The 23,263-nt window shown below is 40.2% G+C and overlaps 2 protein-coding genes and 1 long non-coding RNA gene across 4 annotated transcripts in view; 2 read left to right on the forward strand and 1 right to left on the reverse strand.

Moving 5' to 3' along the window:
- Window positions 1–10,176, forward strand: part of il6st (interleukin 6 cytokine family signal transduce) — a 21,981-nt gene extending 11,805 nt beyond the window's left edge. For both annotated transcript variants that reach the window (XM_077497225.1, XM_077497226.1), the window contains exons 9-16: window positions 1–20; window positions 278–448; window positions 683–784; window positions 2,115–2,258; window positions 2,675–2,818; window positions 4,805–4,901; window positions 5,441–5,522; window positions 8,143–10,176. The exon at window positions 1–20 is cut by the window's left edge and continues 242 nt beyond it. In XM_077497225.1, coding sequence (XP_077353351.1) covers window positions 1–20; window positions 278–448; window positions 683–784; window positions 2,115–2,258; window positions 2,675–2,818; window positions 4,805–4,901; window positions 5,441–5,522; window positions 8,143–8,736 — 1,354 coding nt within the window. In that variant the 3' untranslated portion in view covers window positions 8,737–10,176. The remainder of the gene's footprint in view (window positions 21–277; window positions 449–682; window positions 785–2,114; window positions 2,259–2,674; window positions 2,819–4,804; window positions 4,902–5,440; window positions 5,523–8,142) is intronic.
- LOC144001870 (uncharacterized) overlaps window positions 1–23,263 on the reverse strand; it is a 46,322-nt gene that overhangs the window by 22,974 nt on the left and 85 nt on the right. The gene's annotated exons all lie outside the window — the stretch shown is intronic.
- On the forward strand, window positions 11,167–21,757 carry purg (purine-rich element binding protein G). The gene is made up of 2 exons (XM_077496454.1): window positions 11,167–12,640; window positions 21,485–21,757. Exon 1 carries the CDS (start codon window positions 11,532–11,534, stop codon window positions 12,540–12,542), a length of 1,011 nt encoding a protein of 336 aa, XP_077352580.1. The 5' UTR covers window positions 11,167–11,531; the 3' UTR covers window positions 12,543–12,640; window positions 21,485–21,757.

Below are 23,263 nucleotides of genomic sequence, written 5' to 3' on the forward strand. Positions count from 1 at the left end.
CATCCCAGAGGAAGCGCTTGGTAGGTGGTCTGCACTAGGTTATTTCAGCATATCTCTGTTGCATTTGAGTGGAATAAAATGAAGAAATACATATTGTAATACAAATATTGTACTCTGACAACAAAAGTGGTACTTTATATTCACCTCAGAATGTTTTTTTTTTTTTTGTATCTGCTATGAGAATTATGCTATATTTCATGTCTATTTGCATTCATGTTATCCATTGTAACGCCACAAATTAATTCTAGGAAGACTTATTTTATGGTATACATTTCAGATCTCGACCCAATGGAGGGGCTTAAAGTGCACACACAAGGGGACCAGTTTTTACTAAAATGGAATGCCCCCAACAATACAGCGATTACACAATATGTTGTGGAGTGGGTTAGTGCTAATGACACGGACTGGCAGAGGGAAAACAAAAGCACCCAACAAACTACTATAAAAGGTAACTTCCTACTTTTATTTAAATCAATGTGTAGTTTTTCAACATCATCTAAAATTGCTGGTTCATTCTTTCCATTAAAGGATGACCACTCAGTCCATGTATTTGTCGGAAAGAATACTGCACTTTGATGAATTTGTGATGACAGTAAAAGAAACTTGTCAAAATATTTGCTCACTGTCACCATGTTCCAATAATGAAATTATTTCTTCACTTTACCTCTCCTCTTACACATAGGCAACATAAAGAAGTATATTTGCTACAACATATCTGTGTATCCCATATACTCTGGATGGACAGGAAAACCAGCAAGAGTAGAAGCTTACCTTGCGCAGAACGGTAAGGCTACATGCTCAGCATGTCTTAAAATGTTAAGACGAGATTTGTGTTCTTACTTGGTGAGATGGCAATTTGTCAGCTAAATTATATTGTAATATACTAGCATATGTGACCCGCTCCAACAATAGTACCCGCATGTCGGCAACATTAGTTTGGAGTCAAATCATTCGCCACCATGGAATGCAGTTTCACTGTTACGCCGACGATACCCATCTGTACATCTCCACCAAATCCATCACTCAAAACTTTGATGGACAAAAAACGTTCTAAAATTAAACGGCAACAAAACAAAGCTCCTCATTATCGGACCGAATCTGTCGTGAATGTGCGTGCATGGGTGTGTGCTGCATCCCAGAGAGCAGACCACACGGTATTTGCAACACAGTCGTTCGACAAGCTTTATTTTTACAAATAAGGGAGCGTGGCAAGACGCACGAAAAAAAAGAATAAATATGTCAAGACAAAATGTAAGGAAAAGGACGAACGGAAAGCGCACGTAACAAGTCGTGGACACCAATACAATAAACTACAATAAGCAGCGATGTAAGCTAGAATATCAACAAAGGGCGCGCTAGAGGTCTAAGCCACTGCGGACAATACAAAACATAAGCAGGTATCAAAGAGACGTGAATACTTATCAAAACCAGGCTAGGAGTTATCGTAAGCAGCAAGCTAGGCAGTGCGGAGAATATTTCGACGCCTCCTGTCCGCAGCGGCTAGGCTTATAAGGCCAACTGATTATGACACGCCGCAGGTGCGTCGGCTCTGCCCACCACCGTCGTCAAGGCAACTGAGGAATCAAATCAAAAGTCAGGCAGGTGGTGGTGTCACAGACACAGAACACAACAGAATCTCTCCTTGCCTCTATCCAGAACTTCTCCCTCCCTATCGTTGGTCACAAGGTCACCCCTCCCCTCCGTTCACAACCTCGATATGATAATTGCCTCCACCATCACATTTCATACCCATATTAACCATATTACTAAAATGTCCTTTTTCCACCTCTGCAACATTGCACACCTCTGTGCCTCTCTCTCCCAGACCACAGCCGAGTTACCCATTCATTCTGTTATCAATTACTGCAATATAATCCTCTTCTTCAAAAACTTCAATATGTTCATAACTCTGCTGGCTGCCTCCTCACTCACACCCACTCCAGGGAACAAATTACCCCCATCCTCCAACAGCTCCACTGGCTGTACATCTAGCACTGCATCCAGTACAAAGTTCTGCTGTTGACATACAAGTTCCTAGATAATGTGGCCCCTCCTTACCTTGCTGGGTTACGTTTGCTTGATGGTCTATTCTTTTTTTTTTTTTTTTTTTTCAGCTCCCTCGGTAGGCCCCTCTATTCAACTGAATGGTAAACGAGGACGAAATGAAGTCGAGCTTGTGTGGAACGTAATTCCCCCACCTGCCCGAAATGGCTTCATCACGAACTACACCGTCTTCTACTCAAGTGGGACTGAACCCGGTATGTATGTGTGGTGGCTTCCTGAAATAGGCTTCATTTTTGCACATTTCCGGAATATTCCCCTCCAAAAGTATTGGAACAATACCTTTTTGCCTTAAACTGAAAACGTTTTGGTAGGAACTCAAAACAGTAAAATGAAACAAGAGCAAGGCTTAAAATAAGCGGATTTACATTTTGGGCCTCAAATCAAACACATTGAAAGGCAAAAATGCAAACTGGTGTTTATGTGGCAAAACGTATAGCTGCCAAATGGTATGAAACTCATAACACGCCATGATTGTTCTTGTCTCATATGCTTCTTTTGATGTCAAACCCTGAAACCCACATGTTCTCAGTCTTCCAATTCTTTAGTAGGAGAGTGTAGATGTCCTTTTGTTTTATTAACAAATGCCCGCAAATGTGTTTTCCCTCATTAGTGTCAATCACAGTACCAGGAAACGTCACTTCATATTTGCTGACGTCACTGTCAGCCAACACCCAGTATGAGGCCTGGATCAGGGCATCCACCATTGGAGGCTCAACTAACGGCACAAGACACACATTTAACACCCTAAAATATGGTGAGTGGAATCACAATAATTCCAGAGGCACTTGCGCTTTTTAATTTTCTTGTGAAGTGGGCATGACGTTGAAACTCTAGTCAGATAGAATAGCTATAGTTTTATGTTAAGGGAAATGTTACCGCCATTGAAATGGAGATGGGTTCAAATTTATCCATAATCTAAATACTTATCAAAACTGAATATTCCACAACCAATGTTCAATTGATGCTGCTGCTCTCAAACAGTGATACCCAACCAGAGTGCCGTGGTGAGATTGTCAGGGTGCTGCAGCAAATTATCCAAATAATTGAATTCATGCAATTTGTCCAAAAATGTATTATTTATAAAAAAGCTCCAACTAAGCAATTTTCATCTTTCCATGAGTTATTATAAGCGGTATAACAAGCAGCACTGGGACTTTTAACTTTAACTTCACTACTACTCATAAGTGTTCTAATAGTTAAGGCCATTAATTTGGCCTACATCATCGTTCAGTAATGACCTAATAGTACTGTGGATTTTTAAAAACTTTTTGTCACAAAGAAACAGTTCCTGAGAAAATTTCAGGTTCATATCTTTTTCCTAAGGTACTGGTTGCTATGGACATTTGAAAGATGCAAGAACAAAAACTTTCAACCCCTTTTTCTCAAAACTAGGGATTTCAATCTTCCAACATTAAAACTGCTGTAACTTTATCATTTTTAGAGGTACGTCCATGTATTATATAATTCTAAAGGGAATCAAGTGCAGAATTTGAATATATCATATCTTAATTTTGATTTTTTGGCACATGGACCCTTTTGCTAAAGCCGGTCACATATGATGCTTTAGCTAGTTAGCATGTTGCCCTGAAGGCTGTTTGCACAACTATTAGTTTTGAAGGAGATAAATAATTGAAAATAACAAGTTAGCACTTGTTAGTTACTGTTAACTAACAGTGCTTGTAATAATGTATGCCATCATGGCTGTATTTATCTTTGTCCTATGATCGAATAGGGATGTCACGATAAGGGTGATATCGTGATATTAAAACTGCCACAATATCGTCGTCGTCATGTTCACAATATTTAAAAGGAACACATTTGTTAAAAAAGTCAGGTTGATATCCATTTGTGCAGTTCTAGCACCCTTTAGTGGCTAGTTTATTAGTGCAATTTAATTTTCATTAGGGATGTTTTGGCCTTCTATGTGTAAAATCTATGTTAATTGTCAGATGAAAGGGAGCTTAATTTACTTGTAAAGCGATCAATGTGTGCTTGCATTAGCAGGAAAGTGCCTCAATATTGTCATTAGAGATTGTAGGTGCTTTATATGCATTGCTGTTATGTACAAAAGCACAATATTGTGCTTTTTCCTTTTTTAGTATGAGCTCTTTTTTTACAATATTGTGATCTTTTTTTTAAATATCGCCAGCGCCCCCACAATATCGTGAACTTCATATCGTGTCGTGATGTTTGGATATCGTTACATCCCTATGATCGAATCGCAGCCATGATGCTATACATACAGTACAGCATCACAACCTTGAGTGTGATATTGCAAATATTGCAACTTTGTTCAGCTATCTATGCCAGCCACGTGTACCTTGGCGTGAAAGGTTGGGGAAAAACTGCTCTAAAACACCTTTGTATGTGATAGTAGGGATGTAATGACAACGGTAATATCGCAATATTAAAATTATCACGATATCACCGTTGTCATGTCACAATATTAAAAGCAGCACATCTCTCAAAAAGGTGAGATTGTATTCCATTTGTGCAGGTCTAGCTCCCTCTGGTGGTTAGTTTATAAGTGCAGTTTAATCGGAATGTTTTGGCCACTGCGGAGGTTATCACGCCCATAAATCCGTCATACCAGCAAATATTTTTCAACATCTCCATCAAAGAAAACATTACTTTTGGCCCAATTCAGCAAAACACAGATTTGTGACCTACAATTGTGCTTGAAAGTTTACATGTTGATTCTGTGGTAGAATTGTCCTGAAATCATGTTTGTTTCCCACAGCACCGGGGGAGATTGAGATGATTGTGGTTGGAGTTAGTCTTGGCTTTCTCTTTGTGGTTCTCTTATCCATGTTGCTGTGCTTCTATAAAAAAGACGTGTAAGTAGAGAAGGATTCTTTTGCATGTCTTTGTGGCGATAAATGACTTCTGTGTGCTAGTGGTGACAACTTATAAAGGAGATACTTTTTATCAAACCAGATTTCGATACTAATGTTAAGGCTTTTCAGTACTGTCTGATAACCAGACAGCTTCAAACTATTTTGCTGAGAATACTGGCCATTGTAAACAACAGTGGTGACAATTCCTTTATTTCTCCTGTCTGCATCTTATAAAACGTCATAAGTTAGCAAAATACTTTAAACAGATATTTTGAGGTAGATTCAATTGAAATGAGACTCAATATTGAATTGATAAATTATTTAATGTTTGCTTGCCAAAATGTTGATCTCTTTTTAAGCACTAATGTTTTCAGTCTACAAGAAAAATAAAGGACGGAAGTGTATGCACCATGAGTCACTACGTGTACGTTGGTGGGCTGTCGATGAAATTTTTTTTAGTGTGACTCACTCCTACGTGCAGCTTTGTTCCCCTTTCATGAAGGCGCCTAATTTATAGCCATGTGTTTCCTCTCACACAGGATCAAGAACAACTTATGGCCTTGGATCCCAAACCCCAGAAAGAGCACCATTGGGAACTGGTCCCCTGATTATCCTTTAAAAGTAAGGACTGTCATGAAAATAATCTGTATAAATCCAGTTCACATATTGCAGGTTCGGCGACTCATTGAGTTTTGAATTTTTTTTTACTCAACTGCACATCTTCAGTAAAGTATATATCATTTACTGTATTGTGTGTTTTCATTTGTAATCAATTTGGACATTTGTAACATGGTTTATGATTAAAGTAAGCCATTTTAAGATTAAAAAGAAAAACGCCATCAGCAGCTCAGTATTTATTCTAAATTTTGCATGCTGAAAATTAAATGTATTAATGCGTAACTCACTTTCAACCAGACTCTTGCTGCACTGCTCACTAATATTTGAAAACTACGCTCACTACGCAAAGCAACGGCTTGCGAGGGGGGAGAATATTGGGCGTGGTCTGGCTGTGATTGACAGCAGCAGTGAAAACTACGATCTAAATAATTTCTACTACCACAAGCTAGTTGCTCTTTCAGTGTAACAAGTGTTTAGAAGGTGGGAGTCATGTTGGAGGGGGGTTATAAAAAAATTACAAAATAAATAATAATAAAATATTTTTTTTTTGTAAAAAATCAACCTCTACTTTGCAGAAATTATTGTGTGGGGTGGGTGGGGGGGTGATTGGGGTTGAATGTATCACCAGCAAAAAGTGATGTAACACTGTATAAACAATAGCCTAGATCAGGACTTTCCAAACTACGGCCCGGGGGCCATTTGCGGCCCGCCATCCATTTTTCAGTGGCCCGCGACATATGCTAAAAATGGCATTTGACTCAGTTCAAATAAAATAAACAAAACAAAAATGTTTGGAGATGGTCAAAGTAAGAAGGGAGGGTATCGAAAAACAGGTGCCATTAAAGGTTATTTTCGTTAACTAAATAAAACTAATAAAAAAACTAAAAATAAATAAACAATATTGTTACCGAAATAAAAACGAAATTGCTTTTTAAAAAACGAACACTAACTGAAACTACATTTTATGTTTACAAAACTAACTAAAACTAACTATAATTACAGCAAACATCTCCTTCGTTTTAGTCATTTGTAATTAATTTAATGCATGAGTCTTTGGGGATGATTTTAAATGTGATTTTTAGTAGATTTATTTTGATATAAACCGGAATAATGATGTTTGAAAGTATGTTACACTGAAATGATGTCATCTAGCAGCAGCCAATAGAAAAGCACCTTTAGATGACGCTGCTCCCATGGTGTTTTTTAAATATTGCACACAAGTAATGCACTTAAAATAAAAATAAAAATCTAATACTAATACTGAAACTAACAAACCAAGCCAGGGGTGTCCAAACGTTTTCATTTGAGGGCCACATACAGAAAATCAGAAGGACGCAAGTTATGAAGAGAAATTGTGTTTAGTCACAAATTATTGTACAAATAATTTATTTGTGCTTTTGCATATTTAGAAAAATGCTACAGTATATAAACCAATTTATTTGTAATATGGCATTCGGGTTATTATAGTTTTGGAATTTTTCATTTTAGTTCATTTTTATTAGTTTTCAGGGTGGTTCTATTAGTTTTTATTAGTTTAGTTTAAAAAAATGCTTAGTTTTAGCTTAGTTTGTTCGTTTCAGTATTAGTATTAGTTATTTTTTTTATTTTTTATTTTTTATTTTAAATGTGTATTACTTGTGCGCAATATTTAAAAAACACCATGGGCGCAACGTCATCTGAAGGTGCTTTCCTATTGGCTGCTGCTAGATGACGTAACTTCTGTGTGACATACTTTCAAACGTCATTACTCCGGTTTATATCAAAATAAATCTACTAAAAATCACATTTAAAAGCATCCCCAAAGGCTCATGCATTAAATTAATTACCAAAAACTAAAATGAAGGACATGTTTGCTATAATTATAGTTAGTTGGAGTTAATTTTGTAAACATAAAATGTAGTTTCAGTTAGTTTTCGTTTTTTAAAAAGCATTTTCGTTTTTTATTTTGTTTCGGTAACAATATTGTTTTTTCAATTTTAGTTTGAGTTTTTTCATTAGTTGTAGTTAACTAAAATAACCTTGAATGGCACCTGTTTTTCGATACCCTCCCTTCTTACTTTAACCATCTCCAAACATTTTTGTTTTGTTTGTTTTATTTGAACTGCGTCAAATGCCATTTTTAGCATATGTCGCGGGCCACTGAAAAATGGACAGCGGGCCGCAAATGGCCCCGGGCCATAGTTTGAACACACCTGAACTAAGCTAAAACTAAGCATTTTTTAAATAACTAAACTAATAAAAACTAACAGAACCACCCTGAAAACTAATAAAAAGGAACTAAAATGAAAAATTCCAAAACTATAATATCCCTACTGCCATATTACAAATAAATTGGTTTATATACTGTAGCATTATTCTGAATATGCAAACGCACAAATAAATTATTTGTACAATTTTTAGGACTAAACACAATTTCTCTTCATAACATTATGTGGCCCTTGCGTCCTTCTGATTTTCTGTTTCTCAAATGAAAACGTTTGGACACCCCTGAACTAGACTTTTGGTTATTACTCGATAAACTTGGTCTATTGCGGGCGTTGCCTGGAACGTAACGTGCATTATACAATTCACACAAGCTTGGACTATTTCTGTTTTAAGTTTGCCTCTTCATGTTCCCCCATAGCCCGAGACGCCAAAGGAGAACTGTTTGTCTGGCATCAGTGTGCTTGATGTGGACACAAGTGATGGCAAGTCATTGTCTGAGGAAGACAAAACAAGCCTGGCTCTCAAGAAGGACAAGTATCTGTCTGAAGAGCACAGCAGCGGCATCGGAGGCTCCTCTTGCATGTCGTCACCCCGTCAGAGTGTGTCTGACAGCGACGAGGGTGCTGACATCGCTGACACCACAGCCAGCACTGTTCAGTACTCCTCAGTGGTGGCATCTAATGGCTACAAAGGCCAGACCCCGAGTGCCCAACCCCAGCCGCTCATTTTTTCTCGCTCCGAGTCCACGCAGCCCCTTCTGGACTCTGAGGAGAACCCAGACCTTTCAGTGCAGGAAGGCGGCGGAGCTTCCCAACCGTTCTCACGACTGCCTTGCTTCACACACTCTTCATGGAACCAAGACAGTGGCAGCTTTCCTGAGGTGGAGCCACAGGAGGTGCTGTTGCCGCGGGACTCGTGTCCATCAGGAGAAGATAATGAGCAGAAAACACTTACAGACGGCCAATCTCTCTCTAGCTACAGGCCACAGCTTGGTGGCTACAGGCCACAGTAAGAACACTTACAGGACCAGTTTATGGATTACGTGACAAACTGTGTTCCCGGGTTAATGTCACATATTCATTTCAAGTCTTTGGTGATCCCAAATCTGTTCTGTGTTTGTTCTTAACCAAGCAGAACAAAGCATTTCCAAAAGGAGCACGTATGCAGTATTCCAATTGAAAATCCTTTATGTAGTTCCCTCGTAGACGTTTTTCAAATGGCCTCGCATTTCCGTATGCTGTCGCTCCCGTTTACACAAGCATGTGAAATTGATTTAGAATTGTTTTTGCTTCCAACTACTTCCCTTTAATGCTGACTGACTTTATTTTTTATACTATGGTGGCTGCATGTTACTTTTTTTTGTGTACCATGAAATAATATTGCTTTCTTATGAGCACCTAAAGACTTGCTTAAATGTCAAATTACATTTCCACGGCTTTGTATTATAGTAACTGAGTGCTTCATTTGCCTGACTTCTGTGCTTGCAGCGTGGTTCACTTCCCACTCAGTCGCGCTATGAAAGTGAGTGTGAATGTGAGTGTGAACTGTTGTTACATGTGCCCTGTAATGGACTGGCAAACAGTAGGGATGTAACGATAAGCGCAATATCGTGATACCGTGATATTACAACTGCTACAATATCGTCGTCGTCATGTTCACAAATTTAAATGCAACGCAGCTGTTAAAAAAAAAAAAAAAAAAGTCGGGGTGATTAGCATTTGTGCAGTTCTAGCACCCTCTCATGGCTAGTTTTTTTTTTTTGTTTTAGTGCAATTTAATTTCATTAGGGATATTTTGGCCCTTCTGTGTTTTCAAATCTACACTAGTCAGATGAAGGTGAATGTAATATGCCAGTGAAGCAAGTCAATATGTGGAGGAAATTTATGTGTGCGTGCTTTAACAACATAACATAATAATAACGTTGATGTTATGTATAAAAGCACAATATTGTGCTTTTTTTTTTTAGTATGAGCTCTTTTTTTTTTCTTTTTTTTTTTACAATATTGTAACCTTTTTTAAATATCGCCAACCACCCTACAATATCGTGATAATTATCATATTTTGAGCTTCATATCTTGATAGTATCGTATCGTGGCTTTTGATATCGTTACATCCCTAGTAAACAGTCCAGTGTGTAGGTTCTGTCAACTTTGTATACCAGAAGTATACTTTTAGGGTTAATTCCACATATTGCATTTCAGAATATCTCTTGAGCATGACAGAGGTGTGTGTACCATTTTGGATTGTGGCAGGAAATTTTACTAAGCATCTTTGAGATATTCCGTTAGATTCAGCTTCTGTTGTTTTTGCAACATTGATCATACCGTTTATCTGAATTGTGAACGATACGCTTATCAAGTCACAAGCTCACACTAACATTTCTAGTAGTCTGTGGTCATTAAATTGTGTTTTTGAGTGCCTTTCACGATGAAAATAAAGATATATCACGCTATTTTCAGCAGAGGTGGCAAAAGAGCTCACGCTATAGTAGAAGTAAATGTACTTATGTAAAAAAAAATGTTAAACCTAGAAGTAGTATTTCACCTAAGCAATAAAAAAAAAACACACATACAGTAATAAAAGGTAAAAAATAATGTTATCAGCTAAGTATAGATATCTATTTCTGAAATATACCTAAAATATCTACTAAAGTTCAAGAGTGATCTATATTTATGGCTGGGACATAAATATTTTCACTTTGTATTTTATGACTTCATTTGAGGATTCTGAATGTCTGATTCAATTAATTGTGTTGTCTTTTCACCCAATGTTTGCTTTTTATTATTAGCATTATTTTAAATCACGTGTTATGGATTATTATTATTATGGATATTTCTTACCTGCTTTGCACCTGAATTGTGATTCGAGCATTAGAGTTGCTCCAGCTAGAATTCTAGATTGAAAATGAATGAAGGCATTGTAAGGCTTAAAAAAATTTACATGAAAGAAAAAAATGTTTATTAAATGTATTTGGGAATTTTATTTACAAAAGGTAGCCATATTAATAATTCAGTACCTCTTGAAAGTTATGGATTTTTCTGCACTCACGAAGTAAATCGCGTATGTATTTACATTTTCAATGTAATTTATACAAATAATTTTAATCCGTATATAGGATAACTTGTATTTAACATTCTGCTGTATTTTTTGTTAACTAACACTCTCGGGTCGGCATCTTCACCAAGTCCTTTTTTTTCTCTTTTTTTTTTGGAGATATACTAATGCAATTCAACAGACATCAATTATACGTGAATTTCGCTATATATTGTTGGGCAAAAGATGCAAGTTTTTTTTGAGCCGCCATCATAAATCGAGATTTTTTTTAAATTTTATTTTATTTTTTTCATAACAGCAGACGTGTGTATGATGTCAGATGCGAGCTAGAGCTCCATCTTTCCCACAGTGACTGTGTAAATCTTTACCAGCTAGCTAGAGGTATCCTCAGGACGGGAAGGGGCGGGGTGGATGGGTTCATCGGGTTTATGTAGTAGATTGCACGCCTCCTCCCATTTCAGGTCGGCTGCTTCCCTGACTCTCTCTCTCACTCTCTGAATGAGCTTACTGCAATTCATATAGGTGATACAAAAAGCTCCGGTAGGTTGCAGTGGCTAAATAATCTACCTTGACCTTTTATTCGGGGGACACAGCAACACGATCAGCTGATGCCTTCCAACTAGCTGCCATCTTTAGGTCATTCGAGGCATCAGGCAAACTTGTCACCAAGCTCCATGCCAGATGTTGGAATGAAGGCGCACGGAGATGGGGGAATCGAGCTGTCCTGAGCTGTCAAGACGCGGAATCTAAATCATGCTGGCCGATGGATGTTGCAGAGGAATGGAGAGAGTCAGGGGTAAGATTGCATCAGACTCTTTGCCGAGAGCAACATATCCTCAGCAATACGTGCAAAGTGGTCCCCAGCAGCAAGGCAGCGACATCCAGGAGCTCGCCTCTAAACGCGTCGACATCCAGAAGAAACGTTTCTACCTGGACGTGAAGCAGAGCGTGCGCGGACGCTTCCTGAAAATCGCCGAGGTGTGGATCGGCAGAGGTCGCCACGATAACATCCGGAAAAGCAAACTGACGCTGTCCATGTCGATGGCGCCCGCGCTCCGCTACTGCCTGGGGGACTTCATCGACTATTACGCCCGGATCGGACTGCGGGGGGGCCTCGCGCCGGCGCCGCAGCTCGACGAGCACGGCAGCAACGAGCAGGGCCGCAGAAGAGCGCAGGAGCCCGCATCGTCTCCCACCGGCTCCGCGGCGTCGGACGACCACGCGCACCGCGTCCTCAAGAGCGAATTCATCGAGAGGGACAACAGAAAGTACTTTCTGGACCTGAAAGAGAACCAGAGAGGGAGGTTCCTGCGCATACGACAGACTGTCAGCAAAGGGCACGGCACGATGGGCTACTACGGCCAGGGGATCGAACAGACCATCGTTCTGCCCGCGCAGGGTCTCATCGAGTTCAGGGACGCGCTGTCGCAGCTCATCGAAGACTACGGCGACGACGAATGCGACGAGCGCGGCCGAGCCGTAACCAGGAACCACGACGACAGCCCTGAGCTTCCAGAGGCCGCGTCCTTCCGCGTGGACAACAAGAGGTTTTATTTTGACGTCGGTTCCAACCGCTATGGCGTCTTTTTAAAGATCAGCGAAGTGCGCCAGCCGTACAGAAACACCATCACCGTCCCTTTAAAAGCCTGGGCGAGATTCGGGGAGAATTTCATCAGGTATGAGGAGGAGATGCGGCGAATTTTCAATTGTCACAAAGAGAAGAGCACAGACGCTCGGCAGGACAGCGAGGAGCAGGAGGATTGAGCGACCTTGGCAGTAGGACGGAACCTCATAATCGGCCGATTGTGTACTCTACTGTGCTGTACTGTACTGTACTGTACAGTTTGTGCGTGCCCCCGAAAGTAGGTGGAATTTTAATCGCTGATATATCAGAAATATCCAGCTACCAAGTCCAAAACAACAAATCTCCCTAAATCCTCCTCACCCTCCCTTCTAAATTGAATACACTACTACTCTGTAAATAATAAATCATATTTCAGTAAGAATCTATAAAATGGTGGGAGAGTGGCAATGTGCAAAAAAAGTGCTCTGTACAGCAACAAACATTTTCTCCCTATAGCTCGTCTTACAAATATGATATACTTGCTAATGTTTAGGACAGTAAAACAATGAGTGTGCACTTTGCCACTGATGCGGGTTTTCAAAGAGAATATTCGTCATATATGTGGTGTGATATATGGTTGTTGACACCTGCAGATAGTTAAAGTTCATGACATGATTAATACTGGCACAAGCATTCTCACGAGCAGAGATAATTTATTTATTTCAATACTACTGTACATTATCTGTATGTACACAAAGAGTACATTTATATACTATCTGCACACACCCACACGTACCGTATATATACATACACAGGCCTATGTACACAAATGTGTGTATAAATATATTAGGGGTGTTAACTAAAAACAACCTGAATCAGAAAATTAGTTTTCATTTAAAAAATGTGTGTGCATCGAATTGAACCGAGTCAAATTGTTCGACTTTCGCTTACATGTCAAATTGTTGGATAGATGTACACCCCTAATATTGTGTATGTATATGTATATATACAGCCTGCAGTCTATAAAATGTAGCAATTTTCACACTAACTACATACCTCGTCACCTTGGGGCTGGCAATCCCTCAGTGTAGACCTTACGTGTCTATTGGTATTATTAAACTGGTGGCACGTCAATGGAACACCTCACTTTCTTTTGCTACATGGCTATTGTCAACATTAAGGCAGGAGGCACCTTACTAACTGGGTGCAGTACATCCTGCAATCCAACACAAACACTTTGAGATTTGGACCACCCAAATATATTTATTTGAATGATTTAAAACAATGTAACCATTAAACTATTGATCTAACTTGTATAGTACCCAAATGTAGCCAATTATGTGAATATCTTTTCTAAGGCTTTTCATAAAATGAATTTAACGTACATAGATAAAAAGAGATCTTCTTCCATATTATTAAAATATTTGTATCAGACAAATGACAAACTGACTGCTCGTACAGTGGCTGAAATGTGTCTATTGTCTGTGCTGTTTTTTTGTTTTTGTTTCCCCTTAATGGATATGAAACCACTTTTTGATCTTGTTGCTTGCTACTCAACTTGAATCAAAAGGTAGATGGGGTGGAGAGTGCATTGTTGCATTCTATAGTACTCTGTCAACTGTGGTTCACAGCTAGATGTGTCCAATTAGCACGAACCTTTCATCTATGTCTTTTGTACATAACACAGGAGTATTTTTTTCATATTCTGTCCCTGATTTGCCCACTATCGAAACAATGGAATCAGTCAATTTGCAACATTTGTTACCGTTGTTCTAAATGAATTTCAGACTTCCATTTTCGACAATCTATTAACAAACAGGCAGCCATAACAGGCTCCACAGTGGTTAGATAGCTCATAACACGTAAAAATAATTTCTTTCAACTGCTCATGCCAGTTTTTATCCACAGACGTTTTACCATGCAGGCGGGTTGACCAAAGAGGTCTTGGTTAAGCCTTGTTAAGCAAATCCAAATGTCACAGAAAGATCAAAATGAACAAAACCGACAATGTTTCTCTGTGTCTGTGTTGCACCTTTCCTAATTCTATAACATGCTGCTTTATAAAAGTACTTTTTGATAGGATGGTCTCATCCCCAGCCTCGCAGCCACAAGGACAACAGTCCCAGAGAAAGAGAAAATTATGACAAATGGGCCAAATTATTAGAAGGCTTGCATGATCATATTTTATGTTTTGTTTTGTTTTGTTTTTCTGGACGGTTGTGGTAGCTTGATGCTGGAGCACCGACTAGTTTCAGAATCATTGATGCCTTGAAAACGACAAAATATTTTGGATACTCAAAAGAGAAATAATTATTACTGTAGCCTATATTTTATTTCCCACATGCCCCCATTACAACACTACTGAAGGGTATTTCCATCCATCCATCCATCCATCTTCTTCCGCTTATCCGGGGTCGGGTCGCGGGGGCAGCAGCTTCAGGAGGGAAACCCAGACTTCCCTCTCCCCAGCCACTTCAACCAGCTCCTCCGGTGGGATCCCAAGGCGTTCCCAGGCCAGCCGAGAGACATAGTCTCTCCAGCGTGTCCTGGGTCGTCCCCGGGGCCTCCCACCGGTGGGACATGCCTGGAACACCTCCCCAGGGAGGCGTCCTGGAGGCATCCGAACCAGATGCCCGAGCCACCTCAGCTGGCTCCTCTCAACGCGGAGGAGCAGCGGCTCGACTCTGAGTCCCTCCCGGATGACCGAGCTTCTCACCCGGCTCCTCTCAACGCGGAGGAGCAGCGGCTCGACTCTGAGTCCCTCCCGGATGACCGAGCTTCTCACCCGGCTCCTCTCAACGCGGAGGAGCAGCGGCTCGACTCTGAGTCCCTCCCGGATGACCGAGCTTCTCACCCGGCTCCTCTCAACGCGGAGGAGCAGCGGCTCGACTCTGAGTCCCTCCCGGATGACCGAGCTTCTCACCCGGCTCCTCTCAACGCGGAGGAGCAGCGGCTCGACTCTGAGTCCCTCCCGGATGACCGAGCTTCTCACCCGGCTCCTCTCAACGCGGAGGAGCAGCGGCTCGACTCTGAGTCCCTCCCGGATGACCGAGCTTCTCACCCGGCTCCTCTCAACGCGGAGGAGCAGCGGCTCGACTCTGAGTCCCTCCCGGATGACCGAGCTTCTCACCCGGCTCCTCTCAACGCGGAGGAGCAGCGGCTCGACTCTGAGTCCCTCCCGGATGACCGAGCTTCTCACCCGGCTCCTCTCAACGCGGAGGAGCAGCGGCTCGACTCTGAGTCCCTCCCGGATGACCGAGCTTCTCACCCGGCTCCTCTCAACGCGGAGGAGCAGCGGCTCGACTCTGAGTCCCTCCCGGATGACCGAGCTTCTCACCCGGCTCCTCTCAACGCGGAGGAGCAGCGGCTCGACTCTGAGTCCCTCCCGGATGACCGAGCTTCTCACCCGGCTCCTCTCAACGCGGAGGAGCAGCGGCTCGACTCTGAGTCCCTCCCGGATGACCGAGCTTCTCACCCTATCTCTAAGGGAGAGCCCGGAAACCCTGCGGAGGAAACTCATTTCGGCCGCTTGCATCCGGGATCTCGTTCTTTCGGTCACGACCCACAGCTCGTGACCATAGGTGAGGGTCGGAACATAGATCGACCGGTAAATCGAGAGCTTTGCCTTTTGGCTCAGCTCTTTCTTCACCACGACAGACCGATACAGAGTCCGCATCACTGCAGACGCTGCACCGATCCGCCTGTCGATCTCCCGCTCCATCCTACCCTCACTCGTAAACAAGACCCCAAGATACTTGAACTCCTCCACTTGGGGCAGGATCTCATCCCCGACCCGAAGACGACACTCCACCCTTTTCCGACTGAGGACCATGGTCTCGGATTTGGAGGTGCTGATCCTCATCCCAACCGCTTCACACTCGGCTGCGAACCGCTCCAGTGAGAGTTGGAGGCCCCGGCCTGATGAAGCCAACAGCACCACATCATCTGCAAAGAGCAGAGATGCAATGCTGAGGCCACCAAACCAGAACCCCTCAACGCCTCGGCTGCGCCTAGAAATTCTGTCCATAAAAGTTCTGAACAGAATCGGTGACAAAGGGCAACCTTGACGGAGTCCAACCCTCACCGGAAATGAATCTGACTTACTGCCGGCAATGCGGACCAAACTCTGGCAACGGTCGTACAGGGACCGAACAGCCCGTATCAGGGGGCCCGGTACCCCGTACTCCCGAAGCACCCCCCACAGGACTCCCCGAGGGACACGGTCGAACGCCTTCTCCAAATCCACAAAACACATGTGGACTGGTTGAGCGAACTCCCACGCCCCCTCAAGGATCCTGCTGAGGGTGTAGAGCTGGTCCACTGTTCCACGGCCAGGACGAAAACCACACTGCTCCTCCTGAATCCGAGATTCGACCTCCCGTCGGACCCTCCGCTCCAGCACCCCCGAATAGACCTTACCAGGGAGGCTGAGGAGTGTGATCCCTCTGTAGTTGGAGCACACCCTCCGGTCCCCTATTTCCCTCATTTCATATTTTCAACCAGCTGAATGTTTAAAAAATTCAATTTTAAAATACTTGAAATATGAAGAAAACACATGGTGCTATAGATTTTTCATCTTCCTCTCTGGTTTCTGTATTAAGTTGCCCCATGGAGGATAGCTCAGGTCAATAGTGTGAACATGAGAGGAATACAAGCGAAGGTAAAACCAGACTCATTGAGCACCTGAATGCACACTGGTTAGACAAACAAAGTGAGAGAGTAGAAAGGGCTCAATATCCTGCTACCATGGGCTGTCAAATACCTTCCATATGTCTGTATGTTTAGTCTATATATATATATTGTCCACTGAAAGAGAGGTTATAATTTGTATATAAGAGCTAGTGTGTTGTGTGTTTTTGTTCCCAAAAATCTTCTCAAGTGCTGCTTTTAATTAGAACTTGAATAGCAGTTAGCTGTACATAGCGGTTAGCTAGCTGTACCTTGAGCACTTGTATGAGCTGCATGGAAAGACAAAAGACAGAGGGCCTAATTCTGACTTATTTATTACCGGGTTCAATTTCCATCTTTATATGAACCTGTACCCATTAGCAGTATTCAATGCAATTCTTTCGTCTACTTAGCTGACCAAAGGTTGTAGACAAACTGATGCATGCTATTGCTAACTAACATGTAGGTTAGATCATTACGCAGTCTTCTAGACAGTTTTATATACTGCGCATAAGTGTGCTATTCTGTGGATTATTGGTAACTCATTTTCACACAAAATTGCTGGATTGTTTTCCTAACTCAAGCTAGCTGTCGATTTTGAGCAGAACCTTGTAACCTGAACCGTTTCTATCCTTTTTGGTAGCTTTAACTCATCAGCATGGGTACTTTCTACCCGGTATTGGGTCAAAATCCTGACCCAATCAATGTGTTGTATCAAATCGTCAACCAAATGCGCTTGATATAAATAACCAATTATTGGCTCGCCCCTTTTGGAACCAGCACTGCGTTAGCCAGTTCACCCGTTTTGGCTTACTTTCGACCGAGCCATTTTTTTTCAACCTTGTCTGAGTGAGTGTCAACAATTCCACTCACTCAGACAAGGTTGAAATGTTGACAACAATATATGAACCAAAAAACAATTTAATTTTAATTCTAACCAGGCCTTCAAAGAGATGTAGTCTGTGTCAGACCCTCTGTCATGCCAAATTATGTTTTCTTGATGCTCGTAGCTTGCAGTTTCGTGAGGAGATGAAATAATATGACGGGAGTGAGTTAATTGTTCATCAAGGCTGGCATCACTGGTGACAGTCAGTCCTTGTGGTCCTGTAAGGTGTAAGCACAGTTTTAGTTGGCTGCGTTTGTTCTGCTGACATTCAGAGTGTGAAGAATAATATTATTATAATTATAGCTTGAATTGTTTTATTTTCATACAAGTCAAAGTATTGAAAGAATAACTTTAAGCACAATTTATTAGAAAAATATGGATTAACAAATTATTTAAAGATATTTCACAAATCAATGAATTTGGCGCAGGAGGCAAGTTTTAAATGGCTTTAGCCATTAATTACTGCTAAATATTCTGTGCTCATTCTTTAGTTACAAGAACATGAATTTCTTGTAAATTGCCTTGGAATCTGTCGCTGAATTCCAAAAATGCTCTTTAAAAAAAAAAAAAACTCTTAAAAAGCACTTTAAATAAAAGTTGCACTTTTTTGTTCCTACTGCTTTGTAATCTGTGGTGGAACTGTTTCCAAGGACTGTAAGAATCTGATTAGCTGCTTTTTAACACAACTTTCTTCTGATTTGGCGATAGGATTTCTCCATTTTGTGTAAATCAATGCAAATAATAATCGAGTTAACTAAGAGTAGAATTAAATTTCGAAGGAATGTGTAAAAGCAGCAGATGATGTGACAGTCACATTCGCTATTTATTCTTCAAAAAAAGGTTGTTACCTGGATAACTAGTGTAATTATGTTAGTGCATCCGTCTGAATGCGATATGAGAGATAACTAATTAAATGCAGAGTATGCAGTTACTTGGCAAAATACTGTTGCTTTTTTTTGTCTTAAGAGGGAGATGACAGGGTTAAATCTTTGTTCATGCTTGTAACAGACACATCTTGCTAGTTTTGAAAGCACCACAGATGTGAATCAGTGTGGTCTACCTCATGACTTCAAAAGACATTTAATTTTTACGGACGAGCATGTTGAATGGTCTATGTCAAGACGCTACCGGTGACCCTGCTCGATGGGTGACGCGCATGCGCATAAGATCCCGCCAGCTTGGATAGCTAACTACGGCAGCACCACTAGAACAAAATCCCGTATATTCCTGCGCGATAGTGCGCGTTTGTAAAAACATGATACATCATTGAAAGAAAAATAAAATTTTTATGCATTATAAGAACTATTTTAATTCTACTGGTTTTAAAGACGAATGTTTTACTTTTGACCCCATTACATTCGTAGTATGTCTTCATTGTTATAAGATTTAGTCTGCAGTATTTTTATTGTCTTTCGAACAATATATGGCCAATATCATAGGATAGTTTTGAGGAGGGGGGGGGGGGGGGGTCATTTAATACACCCACACCTCAGACTTACTGTAAAGTACAACCTTGGAGACTCACTATAATGTAATGACGTCAAAAGTAAAATGTTCATCTTATAATTTATAAAAATTACTTGGTTCCTTTATAATGCATCAATAATCTGTTTTTTTTTCATGTTGTATCGTGTTTTTACGAACGCGCACAACCGCGTACGCATATAAAGTTATTTGTTCTAGTATAGTTGCCGTAGTTGGCGATCCAAAATGGCGGGATCTTCTGCGCATGCGCGTCACCGATCATGCAAAGTCACCGATAGCGTCTTGACATTCTCCTCAAACATCAACATATTTGTCTTTGGAGATTGCACTGCATGCATTCCTGTGAAACATGAAAATCAACTCGGCTACTTCCAAAGCATGCCATAAGCAGATTTTGTTTGCTTTGCGTTTACTATTCTGTTCAAGACCAACCAAAAACTCAATAGAGTTTAACTGTATAACAATCAAGTGTATTTGTTAAGACCGTGTTCAGCTACAACTTCAGTGGCTGAGCACAAATAAATAAACGCACACAAACAGAGCAGACTACTAATAAATGTTACATAGGCCTACTGTATAGATGTGTTTCTAAATATGTCCTGATATAATTGTTAGACATGACACATCCCAAATAACACCTGCTTTGGTCTTCTGACCTACAGTGCTTGACCAGTACCTGTTCTTGACAATTATCAACAACTCCTGTTCTGTATTTAGATGTGAAACTTTCATGAATAACAAAGAAAATCTAATTCAACATTATGACTACGTTGAAGAAGTTGAAGGACACACATTTGGTGTTGTTAAGGCGTGAGGGGGGAATAGAAAATAATATGTGTTTAAGTTGGTTACAAGATTTTTGGACATTGATGAAAAGCTTCATCAAGGGAAATCCGGATTTATAACAAAGATGTTTCCAGCCCGAACGCCTTAAAGTACCTTTACAACGTTGACTGTATATTTTGTCTACCTTAATGTATACTTGTTTTCAGTTGGAAACAATGAAGTCCACTGAGAAAATGGTGAATTTGAAATTGAATTTGAGGTAGTTACAAAAAAAATAAAAAATAGGTACAGAGGTGGGACTAGTGGTGACAAAGTGTAAATGTACTTGTGCTTGTCATGTGAATGTTTGCCTACTGACGAAGTGACGGTTTGCTGTTTTGTTTTGTCCTCTCCACAGTTTTGGAGTATGGAACTTAGAGATAAGTTGGAAAGTTGGAAGTTTTGTTGGAAAGTGAAATGACCTGAAAAAACATGGAAGATGTGTACATTTTAGGTAAATGTTACGTATATTGGTGTGTCCTGTAGTCCCTTAGAATATGACTAAAAAATAGAACAGGTTTTGTACTGTACTAGTTCATCCACTCTATGTAAAGTACTTTATCATTTATTGCCTTGTAATGTTTGAAATAAAGCTATGTTTAGAAATGGTAACAGACAGCAAAATTTTACAGTGTGTGCATGCCATCGGTTGGGTCCCAGTATAAAAGAAAAACTATATGGGGGGAAAAAATGGTGCTATGTTACATTATACAGTATTAAAGGTGCTTCTTTGGACCCAAGCTAAATGCATGCCAAGAGGAGCTAACAGACTAGGAAAAAAAAATAATTTGATGTCTTACTGTTGTTCTCAAATAATCTCACATCCCAAACATTTGTAATATTTGAAAAGATCAGTTTGGAGTAAGTCTGCCAGTCATAAGGTTAACTGTTGAAAACAAAAGTCTGCATACAGTTGCATAGCCTTTATGCCTGCAGCCTTAAAGACAGACAATCTTGTAACTTTTTTTTTTTTTTATATATATATATTTACTATTATTTAGATGGATATGTGTTGAAATATGGTTTAATGTAGCAAAAATATGGAACATGAAGTATCAACTCTGTCTAATCGTTATTTGAGTTGGGAAAACGCTAAGCGGAATACAGGAACTAATGTGGAAAAAAATATGCATATTTTATTGTTGGAAATTATTTTTTCCTTTAACAAAAATTGGTTATTAAACATTTTCCAAAATTATGTGTTTGGATTGTTTCCTTTTTATACTCTATGCACATTACATTATGCAAATTCAAACAAACTATTTCTAATTCTTTCAGAAACAAGAAGAAGCTGCATTCGAGCATAGCCCAAACTTCAAGTCAGACTCCAAGAAAACTGGGAAAAAAAATATTCAGACTGCAGTTATGCTTGAGGCCAAAGTAGAAAGTGACAAGCTCTACAGTGCAATGGTCTTCCCGTCATTTTAGTACTTCCACACGTTTTATATTTTACCTTACAGGTTTGCACCATGAGAGCGGACGGCAGTCTCATTGTGCTCTGTGTCATGTATGTATATATGCACACTTGACAATAAAGCTGACTTGACTTCAGTGTGCCCTCCCTTGTGATGTGTGCATCAGCTTAACAATGAAACATCAGATTGCACATTGCAAGAGTCTAAAAATATTTTTGAAGACGTGAAAAGAGCCAGAACCGGTATCTCCTTAATAGCCTCCTTTCTTTAAGTACAGTAATTTTACCAATAGATGGTGCTGTTTAACTGTGCTTTCTGCTTTTGTGTATGCAATCTGAATTGGCTGGCTGCTGCACTTCCCAACTCAACCAATAGCATATAGCAAATATGCAACTTTAGCAATGTTAATGATAAAATCAGGGACATTATTGGATTCAAACGAAAATAAAATGTGTAAGAATTTGATAAAATAATGACTATTCTCTTCACAAGCAGGTGTGGCTTACACATTCGTATAACATGAAACTTTTTTTTCTCCATCATATTTTATTTACACATCCAAAATAAAACAATGGAGTCCGAAAACATTTGGCACCACGCAAAGTTAATACCTTGTACTGCCCCTTTTGTCAAGTATCCCAGCTTGTAAACGCTGTTTGAGATACCTCCGCCCATTTTTCCCTGACAAAAGACTTCCAGTTCTTTGAGGTTTCTGAGTCATCTGTTACTCATTGCTCTTTTAAATAGGACCTACTAGTGGAGTGGATAGTGAAGAGCCTTTTTTATTTTTTATACATTGCTCATCTTACAACAATAGCCATAATCCAATGAATGAGTCAATTTGTTGATTATACATAAAAACATGCCAGGTGGAATAAAGTTTACCTTTAAAAAAAATAAAAATTTTTTACATATATTGCAGGTCTTGATAGCCTTTTGGTTAAGAGAAAACTATGGAATCAATGTGCTGCTTGACTTCACAATGGAAAGTAATGGAAAAAAAAAAGTTTTCCCATTGTTAGTTTTATGGGGATAGAGTGCTGTAGTGCCGCACTTTGACAAAGGTGGGCGGTATTGGCTCAGAAATTAAATGGGAGCTTGCACTGAGCGAATAAAGCTAAAATAAAGTTTGTGCTGAAGCAACAAAAAGAGAATCTGCCTATTCAGTCTCTGTATAACGGTTAAGAGGTCACTGGACAGGGGAAGAGGATTTAATAATGTATGAATTTACACTGTAGCGGCCCTTGGCCTCAATAAGAACACATGGTGGAGTTTCATACAGGTGTTTTATTTTCAGACACCGTGAAAACTATGAAACAAATACAAAAAGAAAGCAAAGGGTCAATATCAGACTTTCAACAAAGCTACATAATTAGCTACAAACTTTAATACAAAATATAAACACTTTCCAAAATATAAAACATACATTTAATCTAATATTAAAACAGACATCACAATCCTTTAACAAATAATTCAAGACAAAATAACGCACCTCGATCGTTCCACAAACCAAGGGTGCTAAAACGGTTGAAATAATCACTTCAGGTGAATCCATATCATACAGAAATAAACAGTGCGTGAACAGATAATCAATACCAGTAGTCATAATAAAATACTCACGGAAAATTTTCAAAGCACACTT

The sequence above is a fragment of the Festucalex cinctus genome, chromosome 15 (assembly GCF_051991245.1).
Source record: "Festucalex cinctus isolate MCC-2025b chromosome 15, RoL_Fcin_1.0, whole genome shotgun sequence".
Classification (NCBI taxonomy): domain Eukaryota; kingdom Metazoa; phylum Chordata; class Actinopteri; order Syngnathiformes; family Syngnathidae; genus Festucalex; species Festucalex cinctus.

Coding starts and splice junctions, on each gene's coding strand:
- purg (XM_077496454.1), top strand. CDS start 11,532: ATGCTGGCCGATGGATGTTGCAGAGGAATGGAGAGAGTCAGGGGTAAG.